At 39.3% G+C, this 14037-nt stretch overlaps 2 protein-coding genes across 3 annotated transcripts; both read left to right on the forward strand.

Annotated features, from left to right (window-relative positions):
* Positions 1-7001: 7001 nt before the first annotated feature.
* LOC104783347 (U1 small nuclear ribonucleoprotein A) lies at positions 7002-8945 on the forward strand. 2 transcript variants are annotated; one of them, XM_087511273.1, is made up of 5 exons: positions 7002-7231; positions 7346-7518; positions 7952-8045; positions 8305-8396; positions 8502-8945. In XM_087511273.1, the coding sequence occupies exons 1-5, from the start codon at positions 7132-7134 to the stop codon at positions 8790-8792; spliced, it is 750 nt and encodes a 249-aa protein (XP_087367399.1). In that variant the 5' UTR covers positions 7002-7131; the 3' UTR covers positions 8793-8945. The 2 variants fall into 2 exon arrangements, with proteins under 2 accessions (XP_087367399.1, XP_010506795.1); XM_010508493.3 differs by having other exon boundaries at positions 7026-7231; positions 8302-8396.
* A 2820-nt stretch (positions 8946-11765) lies between these two features.
* LOC147946435 (blue-light photoreceptor PHR2) lies at positions 11766-13987 on the forward strand. Its single transcript, XM_087511278.1, has 4 exons — positions 11766-12904; positions 13179-13420; positions 13515-13580; positions 13667-13987. Exons 1-4 carry the CDS (start codon positions 11954-11956, stop codon positions 13746-13748), a joined length of 1341 nt encoding a protein of 446 aa, XP_087367404.1. The 5' UTR covers positions 11766-11953; the 3' UTR covers positions 13749-13987.
* The last annotated feature ends 50 nt before the right edge of the window (positions 13988-14037 follow it).

Raw genomic sequence — 14037 nt, forward strand, 5'->3', positions numbered from 1 at the left:
AAAGTTGGCAAACTAAAAAAGTAACAAATTACCAAAAAAGAAGAAGAAAAAAAACTTTGTTAGTTTGTTTCCTTTTATATGGAACCAATTTACGATACACCAAAATAACATGCAATCTGTATTTTTAGATCTCCTCCTGGAGGACTATGTTTTGTTGATTGAATGAATTAGTTAATAAATTGACGATAAAATAAATAATCATTCACATTTTAACCGTGACCACTTTCTCCTCATAAAATTTCTTTGAAAGGATATTGTTACTGTTAGCCAAAAAAAATAAAAGGCAAAGATAGAAAAAAAACATTTACAAAAAGTTAGGCTGCAAAAATAAGGACATCTGTTAAAACAAGTGAGAATTGATTTTACAGAAAAACGAAATACAATAAATAAAGAAGGATAGCTAGCTATTATTATTTTTATTTTCAAAAATGATAATTCCCTAATTCAGTAAATAATTAATCAAAACCACATTATATTTCACACATAATTTTATACAGATATAATAATAATTAAGCTCACTATTATTTAGTAAAATTGAAAAAATGATGTATCAAGTACACATTATACTGTAATAGATAAATCTTCAGAATTGTGATATTCCATTAACTGGCTGCTTAAAGAAAGAACATAATAAAACCTGAGAAGGTGTAGGTGACGTAACAGCGAGTCAAGCATACACATCGGGACTAGTCATGGCCAACTCATTCCTCTTCTTTTGTTTCCTTTACTTGTAACTTTTTTCTTCCTCACCTTTGTTACTTTATTTTATTTTATTTTGGTCGTCTTCTTTCAAGTCATTTCGAATCCGAAAAGATTAAAAAAGAAAAAGAAAAATAAACTTGAACAATAACACTTAACAGCTTACTATAAGCAATCAGAGAGAAAGAAAGACAGCGACGCCAATATTTCAGACAAGCTTAAGCATAACAAAGATGAGGAAGAGCCAACGTTCTTCACTAACACACAAACTAATCATAGCGTGAGAAGATGTTATGGATCAACTAAAGGTATTTGACAAAGAGAGCTACCCAAACAGAAAAATGATCGAACATTTGGTCTAATCCAAGACCCGATAATGCGCAAAAAAAAAAAAAAAGGAAAAGAAAAGTTTTGATAAAGCCGAATATTATTTGATAACTGGTTACTTCCGAAGTTGAGAGCATTTCTTTAGTTCGAGCTTTTTCTAGATTACCACTACAAAGATCAATGTTTCCATTTATGATTTACTAATAAAATCAAATACTAATATAAGGAAAAAAGCAGAGCTAAGAGCAAAGCCATTGGTCATCCTCTAAAAATGGGATCTGAAACAATATTTTAATATCATAATATCATTTAATTTAAATTTTATTTGTTTTTTAAAGATCAACCAATCAAATGATGGTATTTAGCAAAAATAAGATTTGAGGGTGTCTTTAGAGGTCTCGGCAGAGACCTTATATCTTTCTCTTTCATCACTCTTTTATTACTTTTTGATTTTTTATTACTTTGATCCCCATCCAAGGATGACCAATAATCATGCTCTAAGAGATAAAGTTTGTCTCCAACCAAAACCAAGTATCAATATATCTGACTATAGGCTATAGCAGTGTCAAGTATAATCCATATATAATAGTTTCAAATCAGACATACATAAACTGACCATAATAACTCTCGAAGGAAATCTAAAAACGGACACTCGCTACAGCAATGACAGAAGGTGAAACAAAAAAAACTGTTGAGGAATTGAGAAGTAAAGGTTGCAAATAAAAGAGAACACACACAGAAATTTGATCACCGAGTTCACGGCCTCAAACCGCTACGTCTCGGGTGGGAACCGTCTCCCACAACTTCCACTATATGAAGAGAGATTACAACACACCACTGATCTTGTGGTGTTATTCTGTTTTACAGGTTCTCACTCAAGGATCAAGACTCACCAAGAAAGAAAGGACACTCCTTGTCACTCACTCTCTAGAACTCTCTTTGATGTTCTGTAACTTCTCTCAACTCCTCTCTCTCTCTGATCCAACGACACAATAATATATATATGTACATGAGCTCTAGAACCTTCACCACTTTTCTTAATGTCAATTTTCTCCTGGCCCATTAAGGCCCAATAATGTGATTTTGCCAAACCCAACAACAATCTCCACCTTTTGGCAAAAACACACAACACGTGAGCACATTGACATCATCTCTTTCTCCCTTCCCGTGAAGCTAAACACCACCGGATCACCATCTCCTCCGGCGATCCCCTGTAACAACTCCGGCGTCTTCCTCCATCTTTATCCAGTGAGCATCTCTTCTCCAAGAACTTGAGACATCAACTTCGTCTCCTCCAATGGATCAACACCGCAGCTCCTTTACCTCCTTTGACCAAACGTTTAAGGTGAACTCGACCACCGTCGTACGTTCTCCAACGACAACCTTCGGCGAGATTCAGCTTCTCCGGCCACCTCCTTCTCTGTAAATCCCAGGTATATCTTGTCTCACCTACCTCCACTTCTCATATCTTTGTAGATATTTTTAGTGTAGCATATGGATCACATTGTTCTTCTTCATGTCATTTTCGTAGGCCCATTAAAGCCCATAATGTGTGTGTTTAGTCAAATCCAATTAACAAATCTCCACCTTTTGACAAACACCACACACCAACGACATCGACATTTCCGAAACGGCAAAACCAATCTCTTCCCTTTGTCCTTTTGTGAAGCTTCTCAATGTCACCGGATCATTGCCTCCTCCGGCGAATTACTCCAGTGAACTCTCCCTTCTCCGGCTAACACCAATGTTCTCGCCGGCAATCAACTCCAGCTGCGTTTCTGCTCAATCATTCTCGGCGTTCTAGCTCCTCCTTGAATTTGAGACATCAACTTCATCTTCTTGAATGAAATAAACGCAGCTCCTTCGATGAGGCTTCTCTGGTGAATCTCATCATTGCTTCCACCCTTAGCTCTTCCATCTCAATTTCTGAAATTTTCTTGAGAAACCTCAACTCTCCTTTTATGTTTGTTTCTCCATGGACACAGTTTCTCCACCCAGTTTCAGAAATCTTCAAGAAAGATTACAGCCTTGAATCACCTCTGCTTGATCAGTTCCTCCAACCTTACGGTCTTAGGTGATTCTCTGCCAAGTTCTCTTTGAAACTTTCATAAGCTGCTCCACCTAGAACCAGTCACCATTATCACGGCTCCACAACCTTTTTTTTTTCTTTTTCTGGTAACTCCTTCACAGCTTTGTTTCTTCCGATTTCCAGACACTCATGAAACTCTAACTTCAGTTTCATGTCTGCTCTCACAGCAACTCCATTGTTGAACAGCCTGTGTTCTTCTTCTCTTTGATGACTTCAGGTTCCCTCCTGACCATGAATCATCCTCTAATCTTTAGCTGCTGGAGTTTTCTCCCTTTTGAGCCACCAAAATCCTAACTTGGATTTCCTGAATTTTCATCACAGAACCTCCACATGGAATTAGAATCTACACCTCACTAAAACTGATTCTCCACAGGTTACCAACTTCTCTTATCTTGAGTCACCCTATCATGACTCATTCTTCCAAGAAAAATAACTGTCTTTTTCTTGAATTCTCCCAACATCTCCACCTGGAATCTAATTCTCTTCACATTAATTCCAGATGTCTACAACTACAGGTAACTCCCTTAACCTCCTCACTTAACTCTATCGACATTATATATATATATATATATATTTTTTTTCAACGCTGACTTGTTTCCCTTTTTTTTTTTTTTTCTTCCTGCCAGCCTACAATGTCGATAGTGGAGTTACCTGGAGCTGTCCTCCTTCAGACGATGTTGAGGAGATCATAGCAGACCTGAAGATCCTGTCCAGGTACTGCTTGAGTCATAACATCTGTTGGATTTATACTTGTGAGTATCTTGTTTAGGACCACCTCTCCTTTAGATACCCAATCTGTGATGAACTGAAATCTTGTGTCCATCAGTTTGGTTCTTGATACCTCCTCTTTTGTAGTTAAGCTCCTCAATTTGAAATGAGATGCAACTTTAGCTTCTGATATTTTGAAAGTCTCAACCTTTTCCTGACTTTCCTGTGAGAGAGCTAGACCTCCCTTAGCTCCATCTCTTTTGATCTCCATTCCCTGAATCCTTGAAGCTTTTCCCAAATCTTTCATTTCACCTCTATCGCTTAAGCTTTCCTGAACCAAACTGATTTTTGACAGCTCCTCTTTCTTACTGACATTTTCTGGTTTTTTATCCACCAAAATCCTTTCATCCTTCATGTCACTATCACAGTGCATCCACTCCTTACTGTGATCTCTCAGCTGTTCATCAGAAATTGCTTCACTCTCTTCAGACTTAGCCTCATCTGAACTTTCTGATTTTTCTGTTGAGGATGAATTAGTACCTTGAGCTGATGATTCTCTTCTCTCAAAGCCATATGGAGTAGGTCCTTGAATTAAATTCAAGCTGAAAGTCACCTTCTTTGACTTCTTCTTTCTTACTCCATCTTCAGCTTTAGTAATATCTTTTCCACCGATTGCAGCCTGTGACACATTTACCTCACCCTTAACAACTGTGCCTTGAAGATAATAAAGCCCATCGTGATATTTTCCTGATATCACCTTTTTATTATCCTTGTAGAAGTGAACCATGAAATCACTTCCCTTATACCTGCAGCCTGATTTTTCTAACATCCCATAAGAAATCATATTCCTACTCACATCCGGAATGTATTTTACATCCTTGAGTATCACTACAGAACCATCTTGATTCTGAATTTTTACTTTCCCACTTCCTTTGATTTCTCCATGAGTTTTGTCAGCCAGTAGCACTCTACCTCCACTGAACTCCTTGAAGTCAAACAAGACTTCTTTGTCTGGTGTACTATGGAGCGTACAACCAGAGTCCATAACCCATTCCTTACCAGAGTCTTGAGTGCTCACTGTTAACACCAAAGGCTGCACAGGCTCAGTTGCAATGTTAGCTGATTCTCCATGTTTCTTCCTTTCAGGGCATTCTCTTTTCCAATGCCCTTCCTTTCCACAAATGAAGCAGCTTGTGTCACTTTTATTGTGCCTCGGTCTTGACCTGCCTCTGCTCCTAGACCTTCCTCTCCCTTGGTTGTTGTTGAACCTGTTCTCTGATCTACCTTTTCTCTCAACATACAACCCTTCTGCCTCTGATCTTGGAAGCTTCCCACTTTCTGTAAGCTCTCTTTCCTTTGATTTTGCAGCCCCTATAACATCATTCAACCTCAAAATGTCTCTGCCATACTTCAGGGTCTCTTTGAGTTGATCATACCTGTCAGATAATGAACTCAACAACAATATAGCCTGAACTTCTTCTGTCACATCTACTCCAATGTTGTTTAGATCCGCAACTAGCTTAAGAAAGTCATCCACATTCTCATCTATACTCTTAGAATCTGTCATCTTAAAAGTATAGAACTTAAGCTGTAAGTAGATGCGATTAGGCAAAGAGGTCTCCATATATAACCTGTTTAGAGTAGACCACATGGCTGCTGCAGTTTCACAATGTGTGATCTTCCTTAGTACTTGATTTCCAACGTTTAGTACTATGAGATCTTTGGCCTTCTCTGATTTTTCAAACTTTACAGGATCAATACTTGGAGACTGTCCATAACCTCCGCTTGTTCCCGTTTGAGAGTCTATTTGAGCTGCTGTAGCTTCCGCTTCTGTAGTAGGTGGGTCTTTTAGCAGCTGCTCGTCATTCAAGATCTCTTTCAGCCCTAACACACCAAAGTGAGCCAACATCCTGACCTTCCACAAGGAGAAGTCACCTGTGCCATCGAACCTGTCCACCTCCACCCGAGTGTTGCTCATTTTGTAAGTCTTCCTGAAACCCTAGACTTGAACCTCTTTAGCAACCTTACACCAAGCCTGGCGCTCTGATACCACTTGTTGAGGAATTGAGAAGTAAAGGTTGCAAATAAAAGAGAACACACACAGAAATTTGATCACCGAGTTCACGGCCTCAAACCGCTACGTCTCGGGTGGGAACCGTCTCCCACAACTTCCACTATATGAAGAGAGATTACAACACACCACTGATCTTGTGGTGTTATTCTGTTTTACAGGTTCTCACTCAAGGATCAAGACTCACCAAGAAAGAAAGGACACTCCTTGTCACTCACTCTCTAGAACTCTCTTTGATGTTCTGTAACTTCTCTCAACTCCTCTCTCTCTCTGATCCAACGACACAATAATATATATATGTACATGAGCTCTAGAACCTTCACCACTTTTCTTAATGTCAATTTTCTCCTGGCCCATTAAGGCCCAATAATGTGATTTTGCCAAACCCAACAACAATCTCCACCTTTTGGCAAAAACACACAACACGTGAGCACATTGACATCATCTCTTTCTCCCTTCCCGTGAAGCTAAACACCACCGGATCACCATCTCCTCCGGCGATCCCCTGTAACAACTCCGGCGTCTTCCTCCATCTTTATCCAGTGAGCATCTCTTCTCCAAGAACTTGAGACATCAACTTCGTCTCCTCCAATGGATCAACACCGCAGCTCCTTTACCTCCTTTGACCAAACGTTTAAGGTGAACTCGACCACCGTCGTACGTTCTCCAACGACAACCTTCGGCGAGATTCAGCTTCTCCGGCCACCTCCTTCTCTGTAAATCCCAGGTATATCTTGTCTCACCTACCTCCACTTCTCATATCTTTGTAGATATTTTTAGTGTAGCATATGGATCACATTGTTCTTCTTCATGTCATTTTCGTAGGCCCATTAAAGCCCATAATGTGTGTGTTTAGTCAAATCCAATTAACAAAAACCTTGTAAACTAAGTACAACAAGTGGTCCTAGCTTCCACGGCACGGGGGTACTTTTTTAAATCCATGAGATGAGATCAGTGAAGCAAGCGGTGTAGTTACGATAGCGAAAATGTATGTTATCATAATGAACACACGAGGGGGTTAATTTTGGGCTATGATCCAGTCCACGTGGAAAAATAGAGGCCCATTATGAAGAAATATTGGGCTAGATGATGGGCTTATTAGGGGCAGAGTTTTTTTTTTTTTTTTAATATATTTCTGATTTTGGGGGTTCCGGCCTCCGTCCGGGTGCCCCCTCGACTATATTCATTCATTCATTCTTGTCGGCTCTCTCACGCAAAATTGGCTGGCCGGAGAGAGATGGAGATGCAGCAGGAGGGTAATCAACAACAAGGATCGGAGGTTTCTCCGAATCAGACGATTTACATCAACAACCTCAACGAAAAAGTGAAGCTTGACGGTGTGTGTGATTTCTAATTTTTCTTTTTCTTTTATTTATCGTATAATCTTGTCCGATTTGAATTGATTTGAGTTTTGATTTAGTTTGCCTCTTGTTGTTGTTGTTGTGATGCAGAGCTGAAGAAATCGTTGAATGAAGTGTTCATTCAGTTCGGAAAGATACTGGAGGTGTTGGCGTTTAAGACGTTGAAGCACAAAGGGCAAGCTTGGGTTGTCTTCGAAGAGGCCAAGTCTGCTTCCACTGCTATTGCCAAAATGAATGACTTCCCCTTCTACGATAAACGCATGGTACATAGTCTTCCTTACTTTGTTTTTATAATCGATGTCTTTGGTTTATAGCTTCTTCCCCTTGACTTGGGTAGGTCATTAGGGTTTTGATTTCATTCCAGGTAGCTTTGTTAGTTAGTTTGGGTTCTCTCTCTCTACTTGAGACAAGTGTTGTTTGGTTTCTTTTAGGTTTTTTGAACAAGTTTTATATAAAGGCTGTGCAAATTACTTATCTTTCTAGGTTCTGTTCTGTTGAATTACTTATCTTTTCAGGTTCTGTTGAATTACTTATCTTTCTAGGTTCTGTTCTGTTGAATTACTTATCTTTTCAGGTTCTGTTGAATTACTTATCTTTCTAGGTTCTGTTTAATTACCTATCTTTCTAGGTTCTGTTTACTTACTTTATCAATCACTTTGCTATATTAATCCCCTAAACTCTTGACGATCTGGACAGAGAATTCAATATGCCAAAACAAAGTCAGATGTGGTTGCCAAGGCGGATGGTACATTTGTTCCTCGCGAGAAGAGAAAAAGACATGAGGAGAGAGGTGAGACTTACTGAAGTTTTTTTTGTTTCTTTCTTTCGTTTGCTTGCTTGTTTGGCTCACTTTTTGACCATTGCTGCAATGCACATGTACATGTAGATTTATTATTCCTCTGTTTCTCATTCCCTCTTTCTCCCATTGATCATTACTATTCACATCCTATGTGGGATGCTGACTGTGTGTATCATTCATGACTTTGTGATATCTTTGCTTCCCCACAACATGTTTTCGCATCTAATAAATATCGTCTTTGTAACAGCAGGAGGCAAGAAAAAGAAAGACCAGCACCATGATTCCGCACAGATGGGCATGGCCAACTCAGCCTATCCAAGTGTCTATGGAACTGCACCTCCTGTGAGTTACCTCAACATTTTTCTTTACTCTATTCTTGATTCATGCTTTTTGGGAGTTGCTCTTCCTGTATTCTAACCACTGTTCTTATTGCCACGCTTTTCACAGCTTTCGCAAGTACCATACCCTGCTGGTGTTAAACCCATTCTCCCCGAGGCACCAGCTCCGCCAAATAACATCCTCTTTGTCCAAAACCTTCCTCACGACACAACTCCAATGATGATTCAGATGTTCTTCTGCCAGTACCCAGGGTTTAAGGAGGTTAGGATGGTTGAAGCCAAACCGGGAATCGCCTTTGTGGAGTATGCAGATGAGATGCAGTCAACGGTCGCAATGCAGGGACTTCAAGGTTTCAAGATTCAGCAGGACCCGATGCTCATCACGTATGCTAAGAAATAGACAAAGTTCGTTTGATCTCTGGTTTCAATGAGATGTTTGTATCTGTCAATGTACTTCTATGGTTTGTGCAAGAAGGAGAATTGTTTTTGTTGTAGAATAGATTATTACAATCGTCTAACTTAATAGTTTTTTTTTCTTTTTCATCTAAACAAATAAGCATCTTGATTCGGTGTTTGTCTAGCTAAGCTTATGTCACCTTCTTCCAGTTATGGATAAGCCTTTCCTTCCATAGCTATGATATCCTGATACCTTCTGAACTGAAAGACCTGTGCTTTTAGTTCTTAGAAGGAATAGAGACATCTGGGGAAAGCGATCAATCACCTGAAGCTCTCTCGTAGGTGGCGCAAGACTTAATGTCTTCCATCTCCGCATTGTCTAATGTCTATATATAACTGCTTTTGTTTGTTTTTCACTTGTCAAAGGTTTTAATCATATAAACTCTTTTTTTTTATTTTTATGAAAGTCGAGTATGGAATTAACGTATACATCTATATAGCCTTTGATATCAGAGCTTCTAGTTCTAGTTTAGGAAGTAGAAAGTATTGGTCATACGTTTTATTAATTTTGCTATTTGGAATTGGAAATGGTGATGCAAAAAAACGAAGCAGCATTTATCAAAGGAAGAAGAAGAAGAGGCAACACCTAATCATGATACCTGTTAGACCGTTAATTTGACTGGTTACACGAAATTATATTGAATAAAAGTATTCTCTCTATAATCTATGGATGATTGTAATTTTATTTTCTTACGAATTCCTGGATATCTAGTGAAGAACAAGAAGCAATCATTATGTGATGTTGGATTGGTGAAAGAAAAGTCTTTGTTGTGTAGCTGTTTTTCTTTGTTGCTGCTGACGTGACCGACGATAAAGGTTCAAACTCGTGCGCCAAGAGAATTAAGTGAGCGAACTCTTTTTTGATATATTGGACACTCCATGCATTTAAGTTATCAAACAACAAAAGCATTCATTAGACAGACGATGGTTCAGTAATTGAGTGAGCCCTTTAGCGGGAAGCACGAGTGTCGTACGGACACGTAAGCATTAATGTGTTTATAGATTTGGTGATGACTTCATTGTCTGACTCTGACTCCTCTTTTTACAAGACAAAAGATTTGTTGCTGATTCATCTTTGGTCTGCAGGTCACACACACCGCTTGCTTTCTTAGTTGCATCTTTTTTTCTAATCATCGGCAAGAAAGCTAATTTTAGTACGTAGATATGCAAAGTTTTACAATACTACAACAATTTGTTTCATAATGTGAAAAATTAATTATATACTCTTAGTATGGCCACATGTCTGATGAATAAACACCTTGAACAATATCACTTAGCTAGACTCTACAATTACTATAACAATTTAACTAGTAAGACCACTGCCTATTGAGTCCATGTCAGGCCTGAGGAGGATTATACATTAAACATAGACTATATAATATATACACAATTGATGTGAGAGAGAGGAAAAATATCAACATAGGGACCTTACAACCTCATCATATTATGAATGGTGTCTTTGTTTTTATGTTAGAGAAAGTTAGGACAACACGCAAAGCCGTACGTGCACTCTTTCATTATTCCTCTCTTCTTTTGCCCCAAACAGTCTTTGACGAGCTACCTTCCTCTTTTTGATCCCTTTCTCTCACACACATATGTTATTAATTCAAATGAATGGTTCTGCTATGCTTCGGCATTTATCATCATGAAGGAGTTTCAGTATTAACTGAGAAATAGAAAAATCTCTCATTTATGTAATACAGTACAAAATTGACAGAGATAAAATGTAGTATTGTAAATCAATATTTGAACTTGAAGAGTTTCTTTTCATTTTGGTATACGCCCGTAATTCAATTCTAATCGTTCCGAAACCAAAGAATACGGATCCTTTATTTTTTACATGTCCTAGAGTAGATGCTAATAAGATATTGCTTGTCAACGCGTGACCGGCTACATATAGGATCCTAGCGATAACACAAAATGGTATACATTGGTACACATAGATAAGATTATGTAGAGTTAATGAAATTTAGGACAGACAAGCCCCCACAACAAAAAAAATTATGGAATTAAAAGCTTTCAGAACTTAATTTTTCGCAGTAGTTAGTAGACAAGGTACTGTTTGGCCCTAGCTTCTTTTAGCTCTCTTCATTCTCTGAGATCACTTTTCAACTTCAACCCTTCTTTTGCGTGAGATGCCATCATGGCATGGCATGGTTCTTTTGCCTTACGTAAAACACACTCACGCCAACACATACATAATACACATATACGTATGTGCGTGTGAGAGTCTTCCATTAATGCGATCTTTGGGGCTATATATACAAGCCTTTCCATAACCAAAGCTCTCATACTACAAAAGCTCAAACATACTTGGAAATGCGGGTGAGAATCTCCACGTTGGAGAAGCAGGGCACGTGCAAACCAACAAAGACGAATTAATCCGTCTCATATGCTTTGCACGTACTCCCCTTTTCCAACATGAGCTCCTCACCCAATTATGTTATTTGCTCCTTTGAACCTTGCTGATAATTCTATTTACTCAAGTATTTTTTTGGGTTGCATCAAGACTCAAGAGAGTGTACGTTTTTGAACTTGTCGATGTATATACGACTTCACTGCATGAAACGGGTTATTCGTTTGAAATTAATGGCCTACAAAGTTATACAATTCTGAAGCTATTTGATGGTTTTTTTGCAGCACATGTGGCGCATTAACATTGAGAGGTTCATAAACCAGGAAGAAAAGAATACATGTCGAGTCCCATACTCCCATGATCTGTAAGATGGAAATAATCTACTACTCTACTGCATGCTCTTTTACTTATTTTGAAGACCATAAAACTGCTACCCACTTGGCTACTTGAACTTGAGTTGTGCATAATAATCATATACTAATTTTTACATAATATATCAATGAGAATTATTTGACTAAAAGACTATTTAAATACTCCTATTTTAGTATATGGTTTTTCTTTGGAGTTATGTTTTTTTTTTTTTTTTTTTTTTGTTAAATATGTAATTTTATGGACCGAAAATAAAAAAAAAAACAAAAAAATTGAGTGTTACAAAATGGAAGAAAATCGAGGAGGGGGCTTGGCTTATCAACCAACCCCTCAAATTCATCTCAGACAAAACACTCTTCTTTACTGACAAACAAAGAGAAATGGACTGGAAGAAGAAGGGAGCAAACCCAGAAGTAGAAGAAGAAGAAGAAGATAACCAAATCGCCATTACTATCCCTTCGTCTCTACCAATCGCGTCTCTTTCACTGGTCACCTTCTTCCCAACCTCAACTCAGTTCCTCAGATTGTTTTCTCATCATCCAAACAAGGTTAAGATCCCTACTCAGGCCTCTTCCCTCACCCATCTCTCTCTTTCTTCTGTCTCTCCTCTTCCCACAAGATTCTCTTTCAAATCCACCATCTCCGCTAACCCTCTCCACTCCCCTCTCTCCATCGTCCCTCGTCGCCCCGTCGATCCTTCCTCCGCCGCCGCTCTCCGCCGTTCTTCTCTCGTCTGGTTCCGCAACGACCTCCGCGTCCACGACAACGAGGCTCTCAGCTCCGCTAATGACGAGTGCGTCTCCGTTTTGCCCGTCTACTGCTTCGACCCTAGAGACTACGGCAAGTCATCTTCTGGATTCGACAAGACGGGGCCTTTCCGAGCCCAGTTTCTGATTGAGTCGGTCTCAGAGCTCCGGAAGAGTCTCCAAGCGAGAGGCTCCAATCTCGTTGTCCGCGTCGGGAAGCCTGAAGCTGTTTTGGTCGAATTGGCCAAGGAGATTGGAGCTGACGCCGTTTATGCCCACAGGGAAGTCTCTCACGACGAGGTTAAAGCGGAAGGCAAGATTGAGACGGCCATGAAGGAGGAAGGCGTTGAAGTCAAATACTTCTGGGGAAGCACTCTCTATCATTTGGATGATTTGCCTTTCAAAATTGAAGATTTGCCATCTAATTACGGAGCTTTCAAGGACAAAGTCCAGAAATTGGAGATTAGGAAGACTATCGCTGCTCTTGATCAATTCAAAAGCTTGCCCTCTCGAGGCGACGTTGAGCTTGGTGACATTCCTTCTCTTTTGGATCTCGGCATTAGCCCCACTGCCAGAACGAGCCAGGTTTCAGTTTTCTTTTCCTCTCTTCTTAGCTTAGCTTTGATTCATCTCCTAGCCAGGTTTAGTTTGTTTAGAAAAAAGGTGGATACTTGTTTGATTTGTCAAAGGTTCGTAATCTAGCCAATTGGTTCCAGTTCTATAAGAGACAGACTCATATGGATAAATACTATAAAGTGTAAACAATGTTTGAAGGTCCATGAATTCTTTATAGGATCAATGAACGTTTCTCCTTCGGTCTAATATGTGTCTGCTGCTCTCTTACACCTTTTTTTACCAGGAAGGGAAGCCAACAATGGTTGGAGGAGAGACAGAGGCGTTGACTAGGCTAAAGAGCTTTGCAGCAGAGTGTCAGGCTCGGTTGAGCAAGGGAAACCAGAAAGGAGGTAACAACAGTGTCTTTGGTGCAAATTTCTCTTGCAAGATATCACCTTGGTTAGCCATGGGAAGCATCTCTCCTCGTTCCATGTTCGATGAGCTTAAGAAAACAATCTCTGCATCAACCACCCCCACAACTCCAAGGTAATGTCTCAGAAACACAACACTTATGGGAAAACCATATAGGGTATATAGTAAAGATGTGTCTAATTTCCATTCTTTATAATGATTTTCTCAGGAACGGATCGGGAGATACTGGACTCAACTGGTTAATGTATGAGTTGTTATGGAGGGATTTCTTTAGGTGAGCTCTTGCCTTCTTAACTTGGCCCTAAGTAGAATTTGTCATTTGTCTGAATCTCTCTTTGATGTGTTTCAAACTTTGAACAGGTTTATAACCAAGAAATACAGCTCATTGAAGACGCAGGTTGAGGCTGGTCCGGCTACAGCCTGTACCGGCGCCTTTGCTTAAACCTACTTCTCAGGTGATTGGAAAAGTAGATCCCATCTGGTTTTTGCCCTACTCTTTGTATCCGTGTATTTACATACATGCTATCTGGGACAGGACTTAACTGCTCTCTTTTGAGACTGAGTATGAGAATGAATTAGTAACCCCTTTTTTATTTTATTTTGGCTCAATCAAGTTGTTGTTTCCTTTGTTCTAAACATTTCATATACTCATTCCATAAAAAGTCTCTATGATTTGTGATACTAGAACGAAGCTAAAAGAATTAAAGACTTCAATGTATCACCTGTAAATA

The sequence above is a fragment of the Camelina sativa genome, chromosome 4 (genome assembly GCF_030686135.1).
Source record: "Camelina sativa cultivar CO46 ecotype springtype chromosome 4, ASM3068613v1".
NCBI lineage: Eukaryota > Viridiplantae > Streptophyta > Magnoliopsida > Brassicales > Brassicaceae > Camelina > Camelina sativa.

Coding starts and splice junctions, on each gene's coding strand:
- LOC147946435 (XM_087511278.1), top strand. CDS start 11,954: ATGGACTGGAAGAAGAAGGGAGCAAACCCAGAAGTAGAAGAAGAAGAA. Junction 12,905..13,178: donor CCACTGCCAGAACGAGCCAG/GTTTCAGTTTTC, acceptor TTTTTTTACCAG/GAAGGGAAGCCAACAATGGT. Junction 13,421..13,514: donor ACCACCCCCACAACTCCAAG/GTAATGTCTCAG, acceptor TGATTTTCTCAG/GAACGGATCGGGAGATACTG.
- LOC104783347 (XM_010508493.3), top strand. CDS start 7,132: ATGGAGATGCAGCAGGAGGGTAATCAACAACAAGGATCGGAGGTTTCT. Junction 7,232..7,345: donor CGAAAAAGTGAAGCTTGACG/GTGTGTGTGATT, acceptor GTTGTGATGCAG/AGCTGAAGAAATCGTTGAAT. Junction 8,046..8,301: donor AAAAAGACATGAGGAGAGAG/GTGAGACTTACT, acceptor TCTTTGTAACAG/CAGGAGGCAAGAAAAAGAAA.